The sequence below is a fragment of the Zea mays genome, chromosome 6, assembly GCF_902167145.1.
Source record: "Zea mays cultivar B73 chromosome 6, Zm-B73-REFERENCE-NAM-5.0, whole genome shotgun sequence".
Taxonomy (NCBI): Eukaryota; Viridiplantae; Streptophyta; class Magnoliopsida; order Poales; family Poaceae; genus Zea; species Zea mays.
Window position 1 is genome coordinate 66,871,635 of NC_050101.1, and position 16,774 is coordinate 66,888,408.

The 16,774-nt window shown below is 51.3% G+C and overlaps 2 protein-coding genes across 6 annotated transcripts; both read right to left on the reverse strand.

The window, feature by feature from the left end:
- Positions 1-6,290: 6,290 nt before the first annotated feature.
- On the reverse strand, positions 6,291-7,867 carry LOC100193386 (B3 domain-containing protein). Of its 2 annotated transcripts, none has more exons than NM_001352251.1 (3): positions 7,454-7,552; positions 7,165-7,351; positions 6,291-7,086 (listed from the first exon to the last, which is right to left on the reverse strand). In NM_001352251.1, exons 2-3 carry the CDS (start codon positions 7,315-7,317, stop codon positions 6,745-6,747), a joined length of 495 nt encoding a protein of 164 aa, NP_001339180.1. In that variant the 5' UTR covers positions 7,318-7,351; positions 7,454-7,552; the 3' UTR covers positions 6,291-6,744. The 2 variants fall into 2 exon arrangements, with proteins under 2 accessions (NP_001339180.1, XP_035815275.1); XM_035959382.1 differs by having other exon boundaries at positions 6,392-7,086; positions 7,165-7,347; positions 7,454-7,867.
- LOC114574132 (uncharacterized) lies at positions 7,647-10,766 on the reverse strand. Of its 4 annotated transcripts, none has more exons than XM_035959834.1 (2): positions 8,420-10,763; positions 7,656-8,122 (listed from the first exon to the last, which is right to left on the reverse strand). In XM_035959834.1, exon 1 carries the CDS (start codon positions 10,710-10,712, stop codon positions 8,499-8,501), a length of 2,214 nt encoding a protein of 737 aa, XP_035815727.1. In that variant the 5' UTR covers positions 10,713-10,763; the 3' UTR covers positions 7,656-8,122; positions 8,420-8,498. The 4 variants fall into 4 exon arrangements, with proteins under 4 accessions (NP_001356569.1, XP_035815727.1, XP_035815726.1 ...); XM_035959833.1 differs by having other exon boundaries at positions 7,656-8,185; NM_001369643.1 differs by having other exon boundaries at positions 7,656-8,188; positions 8,420-10,754.
- Positions 10,767-16,774: the final 6,008 nt, after the last annotated feature.

A 16,774-nucleotide genomic window follows, 5' to 3' on the forward strand; every position in this document is an offset into this window, starting at 1 on the left:
ACCTTGAGCTCAAATTCATTTTGAGCTCTCCTTAAAAAGCGCTTTAGGGTCCCTTGGGTTTCTGTTTTATCCTGCAAAAAGAATACCCAGGTGAAGCGGGAAAAATCATCAACAATAACAAGACCATACTTACTTCCCTCGATGCTAAGGTAGGCGACAGGTCCGAAGAGGTCCATATGAAGTAGCTCTAGAGGTCTTGTCGTGGTCATCACGTTCTTGCTGTGATGAGTACTTCCCACCTGTTTACCTGCTTGACAAGCTGCACAAGGTCTATCTTTTTCGAAAGAAACATTGGTTAGACCTAACACATGTTCTCCCTTTAGAAGTTTATGAAGGTTCTTCATCCCAACATGTGCTAGACGACGATGCCACAGCCAGCCCATGCTAGTCTTAGCAATTAAGCATGCATCTAGATCGGCCTCCTCCTTCGAAAAATCAACTAAATAGAGTTTGTCATCTAGTACACCCTTAAAAGCTAATGAACCATCAATCCTTCTAAAGACAGACACATCTACATTGGTAAATAAGCAATTGTAACCCATATTACATAGTTGACTAACAGACAACAAGTTATACCCGAGCGATTCAACTAAGAACACATTAGATATGGAATGCTCGGAAGAAATAACTATCTTTTCTAGACCTTTAACCTTGCCTTGGTTCCCATCTCCAAAGATGATCGAATCTTGGGAATCTTTGCTCTTGACGTAGGAAGTGAACATCTTCTTCTCCCCCGTCATATGGTTTGTGCATCCGCTGTCGATAATCCAGCTTGAGCCCCCGGATGCATAAACCTGCAAGGCAAATTAGGCTTGGGTCTTAGGTACCCAACTCTTGTTGGGTCCTACAAGGATAGTTACAATATCCTTTGGGACCCAAATGCAAGTCTTGTCTCCCTTGCATTTGGCCCCCAACTTCCTAGCAACCACTTTCTTATTTTTACATGAAAGTACAAAATTAGTGTTGCAGGCATGAAAAACAGTAGTAGATTCATTAGGCATTTTCTTAGGCACATGATGAATAACATTTCCCTTCCTAGGCCTACTTCTACCATGCACAAAAGTAGAACTCGAGGCAATCATAGCATGTGAATCATAAGCACCATAACTCCTGTTATAATGAGTATTCCTAGAAACTTTTCTATCATAAATGAACGCATGATTCTTTTGAATGCAACTAGCCATAGGGGCCTTCCCTTTCTCCTTGTTGAGAATGGGAGCCCTTTGACTTGTTAAGTTCTTGGCCTCTCTCTTAAAGCCAAGCTCATCCTTAATTGAGGGGTGTCTACCAACAGTGTAGGCATCCCTAGCAAATTTTAATTTATCAAAGGCACTTTTGCAAGTCTTAAGTTGAGCATTAAGACTTGCTACTTCATTTAATTTAGAAATGGAAATTAAATGTTCATCACAAGCATCAACATTAATATCCTTGCATCTATTGCAAATTACAACATTCTCTACACAAGAACTAGATTTGTTAACTACTTCTAGCTTGGCATTTAAATCATCATTAATACTCTTCAAGCTAGCCACAGTTTCATTGCAAGTAGATAATTCAGAAGATAATAATTCATTTCTCTTTATTTCTAAGGCAAGAGACTTTTGAACACTAACAAACTTGTCATGTTCCTCATACAGAATGTCTTCTTGCCTCTCTAGTAGTCTATCTTTCTCATTTAAGGCATCAATCAATTCATTAATTTTATCTACTTTTGATCTATCTAAGCCCTTAAATAATTCAGTATAGTCTACTTCATCATCACTAGATTCATCATCACTTGAAGTAGTATACTTAGGAGTTTCACAAACGCTTACCTTTTTCTCCTTTGCCATGAGGCAGGTGTGGCGTTCGTTGGGGAAGAGAAAGGACTTGTTGAAGGCTGAGGCAGCGAGTCCTTCATCGTCGGAATCAGAAGATGAGTCCGAGTCCCATTCCTTTCCGATGTGTGCCTCGCCCTTTGCCTTCCTATAGCTCTTTTGCTTCTCTTTCTTCCCGCCCTTTCCTTGTTCCTGGTCACTAGAGTTATCGGGACAATTTGCTATAAAATGACCAGTCTTACCGCATTTGAAGCAGGAGCGCTTTCCCTTTGCCTTGTTCTTGTTTGAGTACTCCTTGCGTCCTTTCAATGCGGTCTTGAAGCGCTTTATGATTAGAGCCATCTCATCCTTGTTTAGTCCAGCCGCCTCAACTTGTGCCACCTTGCTAGGTAGTGCCTCCTTGCTGCTTGTTGCTTTGAGAGCAACGGTTTGAGGCTCGTAGATGGGCATTGGGCCATTCAATGCCTCATCAACGTATCTTGCTTCCTTGATCATCATACGCCCGCTTACAAACTTTCCGAGTATTTCTTCGGGCGTCATCTTTGTGTACCTAGGATTCTCACGGATTGAGTTCACAAGATGAGGATCAAGAACAGTGAAGGACCTGAGCATAAGTCGGACGACGTCGTGGTCCGTCCATCTCGTGCTTCCATAGCTCCTGATTTTGTTGACTAGGGTCTTGAGCCTGTTGTATGTTTGCGTTGGCTCCTCTCCCCTGATCATTGCGAACCTTCCTAGTTCGCCTTCCACCAACTCCATCTTGGTGATCATGGTGGCGTCGTTCCCCTCATGAGAAATCTTGAGGGTGTCCCAGATTTGCTTGGCGTTATCCAAGCCGCTCACCTTGTGGTACTCGTCCCTGCACAAGGATGCTAGCAAAACAGTGGTAGCTTTTGCGTTTTTATGGATTTGCTCATTAATGAAAACGGGGTTATCAGTACTATCAAAAAGCATTCCGTTTTCAACAATCTCCCAAATACTTGGATGGAGAGAGAATAGGTGACTACGCATTTTGTGACTCCAAAATGAGTAGTCTTCTCCATCAAAGTGCGGAGATTTACCAAGTGGAATTTAAAGTAAATGAGCATTGGAGTTAAACGGAATACGAGAATAATCAAAATAAAAGTTTGAGTTAACCAGTTTCTTTTTCTCGTCGTCGTCTCTTGGGGAAGAAGAAGACTCATCGCCGTCGTAGTAGACGATCTTCTTGATGCACCTCTTCTTCTTCCCGTCACTTTTCTTATGACTCGAGCCAGAGTCCGAGGGTTTATCATCTCTTGGCTCGTTGACGATGGACTCCTTTGTCTTGTCGTTGACCACCATCCCCTTTCCCTTAGGATCCATCTCTTTGGACGATTAGTCCCTTGCGTGAAGAGAATGGCTCTGATACCAATTGAGAGCACCTAGAGGGGGGGGTGAATAGGTGATCCTGTAAAAATCAAATACTTGTAGCCACAAAACTTGGTTAAGAGTTAGTGCAATAGGACCAAGTGGCTATGGACCGAGCTTTTATGAAACACAATGATCACAGAGAAAAGCAACACAAAAGACACGGTGATTTATTTCGTGGTTCGGCCAAGTATAACACTTGCCTACTCCACGTTGTGGTGTCCCAATGGACGAGGGTTGCACTCAACCCCTTTCAAGTGATCCAATGATCAGCTTGAATACCACGGTGTTTTCCTTTCTTATACTTTCTCCCGTTTGCGAGGAATTTCCACAACTTGGAGCCTCTCGCCCTTACAATTGATGATCACAAAGAAGCACGGAAGTAAGGGAGGGGAAGAGCAACACACACAAGACTCAAAGCAAGAGCACAATCACGCACACAAAGCCACAACTTGAGCTCACAACACAACTCGAGGAGTTCTCTACTCAAATGGTGCTCAAGTCATTATCTCAAAGAATCAAATGCGCGAGAATGGAGTCTTGGTGCTTAGGAATGATCAAGGAATTCTTGGGTGCCTTCTCCATGCGCCTAGGGGTCCCTTTATAGCCCCAAGGCAGCTAGGAGCCGTTGGAGGCATTCCTGGAAGGCAATTCTTGCCTTCTGTTGGGTGGCACATCGGACAGTCCGGTGCACCACCGGACATCCACTGTTCATGGTCCAGTGCAGATCTCCTTCCTAAAAAAGCACAACCGACCGTTGCAGAATTGTAGCCGTTTGCGCACCGGACACTGCCCAGTGCACACCGGACAGTCCGGTGCCCCTGCCGACCGTTAGAGCGAGCCACGCGTCGCCCACGGATTTGGCGGGCGACCGTTGCGCTGGCGGCCGTTGGCTCACCGGACAGTCCGGTGCACCACCGGACGGTCCGGTGAATTATAGCCGTACGCCGCTGTCGAATTCCCGAGAGTGGCCAGTTCGCTAGAGCCCAGCCTGGCACACCGGACACTGTCCGGTGCACCCAGACTGAGCAGCAGTTGGTTGTACACAGCCAACTCTTTTCCATTCCTTTTCTTTTCCTGTTTCTAGCACTTAGACAAATATATTAGTACACAAAAACCAATGTACTAAGACTAGAACCATACCTTCTTGTTGATTTGCACTTCATCCATCATTTGGCATATAATTACTCACTCAATATGTGTTGGCACTTAATCACCAAAATATACTAGAAATGGCCCAACGGCACATTTCCCTTTCAAAATGATCACAAGACATAACACACACTTTCTCTCAATGATTCTCACAAGGCACTATCACTAAACGCACACGAGTAGCTCTTTCTTGCTTGATCTCTCTTTTGTGGCACTTGTGAGGCTTTGATGTGTATAGAAGTGTTGCTCTAGTAGATAGGAGTGAATACCCAACTCTTGTGTATGAAATGGATAAATGAATACTTGCGAATGGGCTGGTTGGGGTGGCTTTTATAGCCCTCAACCACCCATATAGCCGTTGGGGCGCATCTGCCAGAAATTGCACTGGCGGACGGTCCGCGGCTAGGGCCCAGACAGTCCGTGACCCTCCAACGGTCAATTCTGACATCTTCAACGGATACGTCTGACAAATTAACGGCTAGATCAACGGCTATCTGCCTCGGTGCCCCCACGCGGACGGTCCGCCCTTGGTCCCGGACGGTCCGCGCCAGCTCTATAATTCCTTTGGCTCAACTTGTCACCTTCGGGCTGAACCAGGTCTTCACATACGGACGGTCTGTGAATTATAGCCGGACGGTCCGTGTTGTATAGCCAGACAGTTCGTGGTTTAGTCGGACTATCCACGATTTTTAGTTCCTGGCTGAAGTCGAAACGGTGTCGCGGACGGTCCGCCAAAAGGGGCCGGACGGTCCGCGCTAGGCAATTTCAGAACTTGAGTTTCTGACTTCCTGTTGATCTTTGAACAATCTTCTCCAAGTTGCTTTGGCTAAACTTGAGAGAGATCCTATGACTTAGAAAAATATCTCAAGTGGTTTCCATCTAGTCTAAGTCATGGATCATGAACATTTTGATTCTTTCACTCATATTTCTTCTTTTGCTCAAACTAGCTCAAAATAGCGATATGTTGATTTTGAGCTTCCCAACCTTTCTAGAAGTGTTGAATACGTTCCTCGGGGTATTTTGAACTTATTCAAAGAGTAGAATTATTGGTAGTTCATCTATTCCATGTTTATCCCTATTTGGTTGAGTCTGAGCTGATTCTGACTAAGAAACTGAACTGTTGAATCTTATGAACCTGTGAATCAAAGACTAGGCAAACTAGTTAGTCTGAATGGTTGTGATGGTCATCAAGCACCAAAATATAAGAAATAGTTTAAGGCCATTTCTCTTTCAACTGGTGATTGATAAAGTATGTCTATATGTTAATAAATTGGTCTATGAGACTACTGAGTGTGCGTTAAATTGATAAACACTTGTGTGAATTATGAATTGTTGATGAACTGATGAGTGATGAGTTGTATTAATTTGGTGTTACATTGATGTGGTTTATTAAAATATGAGTATAATTGCTATTTTTATTATTAAATTGATTTGCAATTAACAAAAAATTGATTATTATATATATTGTTTTTTTCTGCTCTGTCTCGCAAGCTAAATGAGCCAGCCCAAGCTCGTAAAGGAATCGAGATGACTCTGTGGCGCCGAACCAGACTCGTTAACCCTAAGGCTATCTCCAGCAAGGGTCTGTATATGGTCCTGTACGTTAAATTTAGAGGACGCCAAGCTCCTCTAGCCCTCCAGCAGCACACGGTAAAGCGTCTGGTAAAAATAGCGCGCGTCGCTGGACACTCTAAACTTGGAGGTTGTTCGGGCGTCCGCTATCCGTGGCTCCTACTCCCTTCTGCGCTGGGACAGACACATGGAGAGCGCTGGTTGGATCCGTACATGGTCTCGTTAATGAAAAGTTGTGTATAAAATAAGAATGAGTAATATTATTTCTATAGAGGATATAATTTAGAGGACGCTGCTGGATAACGAGATGATATAGATGATATAATCTTTTATAGTGCACTGTAAATGACACAGAATATTCCTTTAAAGGACACAGAATATTCATTTAGATAACGCTGCTCGAGATAGCCTAAACACTAAACTCGGTCGAGCTATTCAGCTCTAGTTATTGACACGATGGATGGACACAAAGGATGATGCTCATTGAACACATCTCTTCAAGCATGCCGCGTCTACTGGAATGTGGTAGCATCAGCACACTTGGTGATAGCGTCTACTATGTACTGTCACAGCAGAAAGCTGGTAGCATCAGCACACTTGGTGATGGAGCAACCGTGTCCACAGGAAGAGGAAGGTCTGCAGCTGAAAGAAAGAAACTGGCTACAAGATCCACGAGGACCAGCGAGCTAGCTAGAGCAGGGGCAACAACAAAATACAACGACGATGCTACCTAGCTCCTGAGCGTCTCGTCTCCTCTACAGACTGCACTGCACCACTACTAGTCTACTACGTACTACTCTCCCCGCAGTTGGATCTAGTCCACAATGACGAGTGGATCGTCGGAGGTGGCGCCCCGGGAGGTGATCTCAGCCGGCAGGCCGCCGCGGAGCACCTGCACACGGAACACCACCTCCCCCTGATCCTTGCTGCCGTCTCCGTCTCCTTGGGTTGCATCAGTACTGGGCACAAGGAGCTCGAAGACGCAGGCGTCCCCGAGGCGGAGCCCGTTGTCGCGGGCGAAGTCCCTCCACGCCCCCTGGAGCCTCTTCCACTTGCCGACGCCCGCGTAGCTCACCGTCCACGACCGGTCGCGGCAGAGGAGCACCGCGGGCGCGCGCGCCTCCGGGAGGTGGCGGTGGAAGCGAACCGGGATGACCTGGAACAAACAGTACGGTGTGCTCCTACGTGCGTGCGTTCCGGATTGGGGAAAAAGAAAAGAAAAGAAAATGTGTACCAGCTGAAAGGGGTTCTGGACTTGGCTCTTGCGCATGACGCTGGTGAAGAAGGGGTTGTCGCCGGACAGCGGGGTCACCTCCCAGTCGTGTGAAGCCTCCAACGGCGGCTCCACCTTTGGCTTCATGCTGGGTGCACTGCCACGGACCTCCATCCAATCCAACAGGGATCAAAGAGCTAGCTGCTGCCTAGGTTAGGAAGATTGTGGCCAGCAGAAAGACTCGAGAGATTTATTAGATTGCCATATGCTCGCTCATATGTAGTGCAATTCAGCCAGGGCAGGAGCGTACCTGAGAGCAAGGCGAAGAAAAACGGTCTGCACCGGCATCAATGACGGAAAGCCCTCATTGGAGAGAGTTGCTCCGAGAGCCAGCCCAGCCATCATAAATGGCAGACACCTACCAGGATTGGTCAGGCTAACCAATGGCCCGGCCTGCACGTCAGGGTTTCAGTCCTTCACCTGTCATTCCGATAGCCAACACCGATGCCATGCAGCCCATGCTTGCTCACCGGCCGTACACTCTTTCTGATCTTTTTTTTTTTTGCTTACTGGCAGATCCAAAAGTTGTCTGTGGGTCTTAAAGGATCAACACCTGACATATTTGTTGACAACGCAGCATACAGAAAGCTCCTTTTCTAATAGACCACAGGTCTCTTCTCATTTTATATGCCTCCCAATATTTGCAGTATATCTCAATCATGCAACTTAAGATTGCGCCACAATTAAGCGAATTCTCTTATACTGATTCAAGTAACAGACAACGTCTTCTAGCGTACCTGTACCTGTGATTGTATTACGGGGAGTGTCTGGTTTCGCTGGAGAGGAACCAAGGCAGTCATCGTCAAGCTTGCTGAACCTTGGCAGCAATTGGCAAGTACAAGTCAGCTGAATCAGACAAGGCGTTTAGCTTATTTCCTTCAGTTTCCAGTGCTCATCTCATCGTGTACATTTAGCTTCACTGCTTCAGACAAGGCATGATGATGAAAAGCAGTGCCCTCAATAGACATAAATATCTTGTGCACTACTTTTATTTAGAAATAATAATAAAAAAATGTATCAATGACAAAGCCGAATGGACTGAAACCTGTAACTCTACAATAGGTTCACTAGCTTAAACCAAGAGCCATCAATGCAAAGGGTGGCTACACAGACTAAAAAAGAACATGGTATACATTCCTCATTAAATCAACATATCGAATGCCCCCGATCAAATTCAAAACATGGTCGGTGAAAAAGATAGAATAGTTAGCTTTACCTGTTAGTCTAATTGTATACTTGTATAGCAGCTGTATATCATCTCGGAAATGGATATTCAGACTGCCTTCAACATTTCACTACCAGTAGTCTCCACATGAACATTTACCATCCTTAAAATGGTGAAAGCGTTGAATGTCTCTCATGATTATTTCCCGTCCTGTCAGTAGAGATATTAACTTGGTTGCATTATGACAGTCGTTACAAACTCGAAGGTTCTTCTTTATCTGAATTGTCGTGCCAGGGGCTGTTCGAATGAGCCCATATGCAATAGCAAGCTTCTCACTGTGGGTGTTAAGCAGCTGTGCCTTGACATCATCCTCCACATCATGTATTGAATCAGTGTCTGGCACATAGCCCATATCTTTGATCTCTTCGATGAGCTTAGCCAGTCTTGCGTATATGTCCTTCGCGTGCTGGTGATTTGTGCTTCCAGAGTAGAAGGTATGGACCTCATTTTTGAGCTGGATAATACTCCATCCAGGAGTCTTCTGGAGTCCTTTCTTCTCCATAGCAGTCCTCACCCTCGCGACGTCTTTCCACATTGAAGCGTTTGCATAAATGTTTGCCAAAAGGACATGATACACCCCCTCCTCTGGGCCCAGCTCAAAGATTATCTGTGCTGATTCTTCAGCCAATTCAACATTCTTGTGCAACTTGCAAGCACCTAACATTGCACCATAAACACTAATGCCAGGTTCTATAGGCATGTTTTTGATGAAAGACCAAGCTTCGTCTAGCTTCCCAGCTCGTCCAAGTAGATCCACCATGGTACCGTAGTGCTCCATTCCAGGTTCAAGCCCATAGTCCTTCTTCATGCTAGCAAAATATTTCTGCCCTTCATCAACCAAACCAGCATGACTGCAAGCTGCAAGAACCGAGAGGAATGTTGTCTCGTTGGGCAAACTGCCAGTGCCCTTCATCTCTTCAAATAGCTCAACTGCAGCCTGGCCAAAACCATGTGAACCATAACCATGGATCATCGCATTCCAGGTGATAACATGTCTGTCCCTTGCGGAATCGAAGAGCCTTCTAGCTATGCTGACACGCCCACATTTGGAGTACATGTCAATAAGGGCTGTCAGGACATAGACATCCTGGTCTAGTTGGTGCCTGATAGAATATCCATGGATCCATCTTGCTTGCAGCGGATCAGAAATGTCCGCGACTGCAGGAATCACGCTGACCAGGGTGAACGAATCTGGTCTCACATTTTCCAACTGCATCCTAGCGAAGAGCCTCTCTGCATCCTCGGGGCATTCGTTCTGCGTGAAGCCGAGGATCATGGCATTCCATGAGATCCGTGTCTTTTTGTTGCCCAGCTCGTTGAACACCTGGGCAGCGAGGTCTGCCCTCTTGCACTTGGCGTATGTGGTGATAAGCGCGTTCGTCACCGACACATTGGAGCTCAAGCCAACTCTCACAAGTAGCTCATGGACACGCCTCACCTCATCGAGATATCCAAGCTCCCCGCACGCTTGTAGTGCTGCCAACACAGACGCATCCGTCACATCCACGCCCTCCTGGACCATCCTCCAGAACAAAGCCATAGCCTCCGTGGCGTTACCATTGTCAGCATACCCGTCAATCATGGCGTTCCAAGACACGGAGTTCCTGACAGGCATACAATCGAAGACAGCCCTTGCCGCCTCCACCGCGCCGCACTTGCAGTAGGCGTCAAGTACCGCCGTGGAGACATTGACGAGCTCATCGAGCCCGGCGCGGAGCGCGAAGGCGTGTACCTCCCTGCACGCGTGGAGCGCCCGGGCGTCGGCGCAGGCCGGCAGCACGGACACAAGCGTGACGGAGTCGGGCCGCTCCCCGCCCTCCTCCCCCTGCATCCGCACGACCGCCTCCATCGCGGACGATGGAAGCCCGTTTCGCGCGTACCCAGCGACGACCGCGTTCCAGGCGACGCGGTCCCTGGAAGGCATCCGGTCGAACACCCTGCGCGCGTCGGCGGGGCGGCGGCACTTGAAGTACATGTTGGCGAGCGCCGTGGAAGCGATGGACTCGGAGGCGAGCCCCCGCGCCTCGAGCTGCGCGTGGACGGCGCGGCCCGTGGCGAGATCGGCGCGCGCCGCGCAGAGCTTGAGGAGCGCTGTGAAGGTGCGTAGGACGGGGCCCGCGGCCGCGTGGGCGGCGGAGGAGGGTGACGACATGGAGACGAAGGCGGCGAGCGCGCCCGGAAGGTCGTAGCGGGCCGCCGCCGCCCTGAGGCGCGCGTGGGGGTCGGCAGCATGCGAGGGGGGAGGCGGAGACGGCAGGGATGCGGTGGCGCGGCAGCACAGCATCGGAATCGGATTAGGGGTGTGTTTAGATTTCTGAAACACAGATTCCCTGAAAAAAAGGTATTTTTACTCAAAAGGGTACAGCATATAAGGTCAGGTTCGGTTGCAAGAGGATCATAGTGGATTAAAGAGAATTGAGGGTCTATTCGTTTCGCATGGAATGAAGGTGTGGAATAAATCTGACTTGGATTCCTTCAATAATTACTATAAATTTTAGAAATTTAGAATTAATTCTGGTCTGTTCCAGCAGAAACGAACGGGCCCTGAAGGAGAATAAATCCAGATGTATCTGATCGATCTCTTTATGGTGGGCAGCTAAGAGTCTCGGTGTCATCATTATCGTCCATGTTCCATGTGCTGTGTCGATCTCTAGCTGTCGTAGCCTAGATCTCGGCCTAGTTCATCATAGTCTCTATGCGACCAGCGCACTCAAGCCTAGGTTCGATAAGTTATGAATGGGTTGCAGGCTTAGGAGTCCGTAGGTCATGAATGAAAGGTGGACCGACTCAAACTCTATGGCTCGGCACCAGACGTAGTTAATGCGGCGCAGCGGGTTAGTCCCGGTCAAGCGTGAAATACACTCGAGAGGCTTCCCCTGATCTGCCCGACCCCTTCGCGCCCCTGCCTCGCTCGACCCTCGGCTCGGTGCCTCGAGTTTATCCGAAGACAGGTCTGTCGGTACCCTGAATCAGAGGTACCCCTTACTACAGCATTAAAGACACGGTGCTCGCGCAGCTACCTCTAGTCGCGCGGTAAACAGCACCCAACCTTTTCCGCATGGGCAGCTCCAGGACTGGCGCGTGGCCGAAAAAAGTGGGATACTCCAGGATACCTTCAGTAGGTCCGGACCTCCTCGATAAAGCCCCGGACCCCTGAACTCACGACCCAGATCTCCGAGTATGGTCCAGGGCTCCCATGCAAGCAAGACGGACCCCTTGGGTGAGGTCCGGACCACCCATAGCGAGGTCCTGGGACAGGGGATACCCTGGCCTAAGTAAGGGTCCGGTACTTACACGTGTCCAGGCTTTATCCTATGCGCTTGCGCTCCCCGCTCAGGCGGAGACCCGATGCTGCCACGTGGCTTGTTGCCCATGACGTGAGCCGGCAGGCGAAGACTGACGTAAGGCCTCTGGGCCGCGCGGTCTCTGCATTTATTGCGAAGAGGACGTGCCGCCTGTCCACCCTGCTGACTGGCGATGTGCCGCCTCAGCATTTATTGTGACCTGTCCACTCGGTTGGTAGGCGGCGTCCAGGCCATCCTGCAGGCGGCGTGCCTATCCAGTCCATTGCCAAACAGTACGCCCGTGCTGCAAGATGCACTGTGTCTATCATCACTTATGCATTGCCAGGGAAGCTTCCCCTACACGCCAATACCACGCAGATCGCGGATGTCAGGGTGCAAGAAGATTGCTCCAGCAACTCCAAGTATTACATCAATTATATTCCTGGGCCCACATGTCGGGGCTCAGCATCCTTGTATGCGCCCCCTTGAGCTATAAAAGGGGGGCATGCAACGTTACAAAGGGGGGACTTAGACCGACTTAGACACACTTAGACCCAGCTCGGGCTCACAAGTTCATACAAGCTCTCAAGCTCAATACATCACACAGTGGAGTAGGGTATTACGCTCCGACGGCCCGAACCACTCTAAATCCTCGCGTGTTCCTAAGTTCATCGTTCATCTACCGACAGGCAAAACACTTAAGCCCCCTCCTCATCTTAGGATTTAGGGTGGGTGCACTCCGCCACCCGGCCGGAGAATTCCCTCTCCGACATTTGGCGCGCCAGGTAGGGGGCTTGGCATTAGGTTTTTGCTTGTTTTCTCGCTCAGCATGATGGTGCAAATCGTTGAGCACCGCGCCGAGACTTCGGTGGATTTCGTGGTGGAGGAAGAAGCTGCTTCTTCCACGCCACAGGTTCCCAACCACCCTGTGCCGGGCACTGCTGCTGTGCACGCTGCACGACAGCATACAACTGCGCAGACATCTCGGACTCCGTCGAGGGCGGCTCCGGGGGCATTGTCCGCAGCCAGGGAGTTGCTGCGTTACCCTCCAAGCTCCACGGCCTCACCGGGGGCCATGAAGCAGTGGCGCGACGACGTCGACCGGCTGCTCGGCATGGCGCATTCCACCTCGACCAGGTCCAAGCCTCGGTCATCCCGGCGCCAACGCGAGGCGACGGCGTCTGTGCGCTCACCCTCAGTAAGAGGCGCGCAGACCGACGACCTCCAGGCAGAGCTCAACTGCAGGCGTTCGGGAGAGGACGCCCGGATCTCTTTAGAGAGGGCGCGCGAGCGCCGGCAAAACATCGAGGGTCGCAACCTCGATCAAGACTTCGCTACGGTAGCACCGCAGGCCCCAATGGGCACCCGGTCCCAAGCGGGTGTCCCCTTGGTCAGCGTGGGCTGCGCCGCTCTCGCGGATCATCTCCGCGCGGCGTCATGGCCATCCAAGTTCCGGCCTCACCTGCCAGAAAAAGTACGACGGTACATCAAATCCGTCGGAATTCCTGCAGGTGTACGTCACCGCTATCACAGCAGCAGGTGGAAACACCGCTGTGATGCGACATATTTTCATGTCGCCTTGTCTGGGCCTGCCCGGACTTGGCTCATGAACCTCGCCCCAGGATCAATCTACTCCTGGGAAGAGCTCTGTGCGCGGTTCGTTGCGAACTTCGCCAGCGCTTACCAGCAACATGGTGTGGAGGCCCACCTCCACGCAGTGAGGCAAGAGCCCGGGGAGACTCTCCGGACGTTCATCTCCCGCTTCACCAAGGTGCAAGGTAGTATACCTCGCATTTCCGATGCTTCCATCATCACGACCTTCCGCCAGGGGATACGTGATGAGAAAATGTTGGATAAGTTGGCCACGCATGACGTGGAGACTGTCCCCACACTCTTCGCTCTGGCCGACAAGTGCGCCAGAGCCGCCGAGGGTTGTGCATGGCACTCGGCCCCGCAGACCGGGGTTACCCTGACGGGTGGCTCAGGTACCGTCCCCCAGGACGGTAAAAAGAAAAAGAAGAAGGACCGCGACCACCAGAAGCCGCGATCCACAGCTCTAGTCGTCGCAGCCGTGACTGAGGGCCGGGGCGACCGCAAAAAACGCCCACGGCTGCAGAGGGGTAACAACGGCTCATGCCTTGTGCACCCCAATGGTCGCCACAGCGCTGCAGAGTGTCGCGAGATCATCGACCTCACGAAACGCGTCAACGAGCGGCGTGAGCAGTCTTCCAAGGACGGCTCCCCACCTCGTCGCCGACCTGGAAAGGAAAGGGTCGACGACGGCGAGGTGGCCGCGGCTGAACGGGACCTCGGGTATCAGTCACCTGAGGGGGACCTGAAGGATGTCTTCGCCGGAGACTCCTACTTCGGTGGCGACAACTAGATGGACCCCCGGAGGGACCCTGTACTCCCCGGTCTATGGGATCGAAGCCTACCTTCCCTCAGAAACCCTTCTAGACTCCCCATGGGTCCAGGCTTCTGACAAATCCATGCAGAAATGGCTACAACACGAGGATGAGGACTCCGTCATCAAACGCAGATGGGAACCTAGGGTCGGGACCTAGTCCTACGGCAAGTACCAAACTAAGAAGGGCTCCGCAACTCTCCCCAGCTGAGAAGGACCCTTCAAGGTGACGGGAATACGCCGACCTAGGGGTGACTATCTTGCTACGACTGAAGGAGTACCTCTTCCTGACCACTGGAGCATCTCTGTAAGTTCTATCCATAGGAGCAAGTCTGAGGGGTCGAATTTTTCTCCCTTTTGTAACTAGGTAACACATACGTGTACGCCAGCCCAGTGAGGTCCGCCCTTATAAGCCCGGCCTGTTGGTCTGCACCCATGCATGACAGGTTATAAAGAAAAGATTTACCCCCTCAGATGTGCCTCTATGATAGTTTTATCCTACTGCTCCATGGTCTTACCTTGCAGTTTTCCTGATGTTATTTTATCTAACCCACCCAAACAGTTCCCATCCCATCAGACATGATGGCATCCGAATTGAACAGCTAGGCTTGCAGTTTAGGACCTCTCTGCGAAAGCAGGAGGGCCCGACAGCCTGGGGGCCGGTTCTAAAGAACGGGAGACCGTTCCATGGGGAGGTCCGGAGCCTGTGTGGCCGCTTAGTCTGGTCCCGTACCCGAAAGCCTACACACTCCACCACCCCGTGACGGGTACCCAAGTATTTGGAGCTATAAGTCCTGTGGGTCCGGCAACCTGGGGTCCGGAACTAGAGAATGGACACTTGTCTCCTGGGGTGGTCCGGAGCCGTGTACCCGCTCAGCCTGGTCCCATACCGTGGGCCTGCACGCTCCACCACTCTGTGACAGGTGTCCTAGTATCTAGAACCACCATCCAGGGGGTCCGGACGCACAACTTGGCTTCCCAGACTAGACCCTGCAGGTCCCGAGCATGTATCAAAGGATGGCTAGTGTCAGATGGCGGGTCCTGTGGGTGTACTACTAATGCTCCCTAGCCGAAGCTGTGTGCAGGCCCAGGTCCCAGTCGAGGCTACCTCCTGGGGGCCATTGCCAACTCTTTCTTAGGTATGCTGGTCTGCAGCCTCGACAAATCGAGCCTACATCCTAGGGGGGCCAGGTACCAAGGAGGAATCGGTAACACCACACACAACAGGGACAAGTGGTACAAAGATAAGTGCTAATACTGATTGATAAATAGTACTCAAAAGTACCTTACAAAAAGCAAAAGTATTACATCCGCCTTCAAGCGGAGTCCTAGCTCCATCTCTACTCTACAGGTATGAACTGCCTCCACACCAGTAGGGTCGTGTGGGTAGCAAGCTCCGAGCGGCTCGCCAGCGGCGGCGACCACCTCTGCACCGACGGCTCGCCAGCGGCGGCGGCCACCTCTACTCCGAGCAGACTCACCAGCGAGGCAACCACCTCTGCGCCGGGCAGCCTCCCCAGCGGTGGCAACCACCTCAGCATGCACGCCATGGCAAAGAGGCCCTCGCCCCCGCCCTCCTACGGGGGTGAGGACAAGACCATCCAAGCCATGGAGCTAGGAGCACGGCGACAGGCGGTGCTTGCGGTCTGGCCGGGACCGCATAGTCGAAGTTTGCCTCCTTCACAAGGCTGGTGATCATTCTTTTCCTTCGAACGCTAGAGGAAGAGGCGGGTCACGAGCCCATGTGGGAGGCGGAGCCGCGGCTCAGCTCGCTCTCCACCACCGCGAGGCTGATGAACATCCTTGAAGCCGAGCATCGGTGGAAGAGCGCCGCTCCCACAAGGCCACACACCTCCAGCAAAGGAAAGACAAGACCGGCAGCACCAACCCGCTGGGGAGGACAAAAGGCACGAACTCTCTGGCGGCAAGTTCGTCGGGGAGGATGGCGCCGGCGCAAATCCTTCCGCCGAACGCCAGCGCATCCCATCCAAGTAGGCGGTATACCATGTCGAGCACTCACTCAGTATGGGCACGCTCGGGATGAACTTATAAGGCCATGGTAAACTATGGTGACACAAAGCAGAAACCTTGAAGGCAAAGGGGCGTAGAGAGCTCGAAGGCGAAAGGGCACCGCGAGTGGGAGAGAAGCAAGGCATGGCTGCTACTCGAGGGATGAACCCCTCTTTAAAGGCAGACTCCCCCGCTCCCGCCTCGAAACGTCGCGAGAAGTCTCCCCCGATGCACACCGGGGTATCCATCCTATGACACGAGGACCTGGTCCCACAAGTCATACAGCTGGCGCGCTGGTCTTCGAGTGCGAAGAAGGAGAACCGCCACATAAGGAGCATGCTACCGCCCCGCGGTAGTGCGCCCCCTTCATCTTTGCCGTGACCAATGGTCATGAAGGCGAACCGCCGCACAGGGAGCGTGCTACTGCCCCGCGGTAGTGCGCCCCTCGTCTTCGCCATAACCAGCGGTCCAACCTCGGGCATGGGGGCCCAGGCCCACATGTCATGAACCTGGCGCGCCGGTTTCTGTGTGCGGAGAAGGCGAACCGACGCGTGAAGAGCGCGCCACCGCCTGCGGTAGTGCGCCTCTTCGCCCTCGCCAAAACCGACAGCCTAGTCTCTAGCACGGGGGCCTGGGCCCACGAGTCAT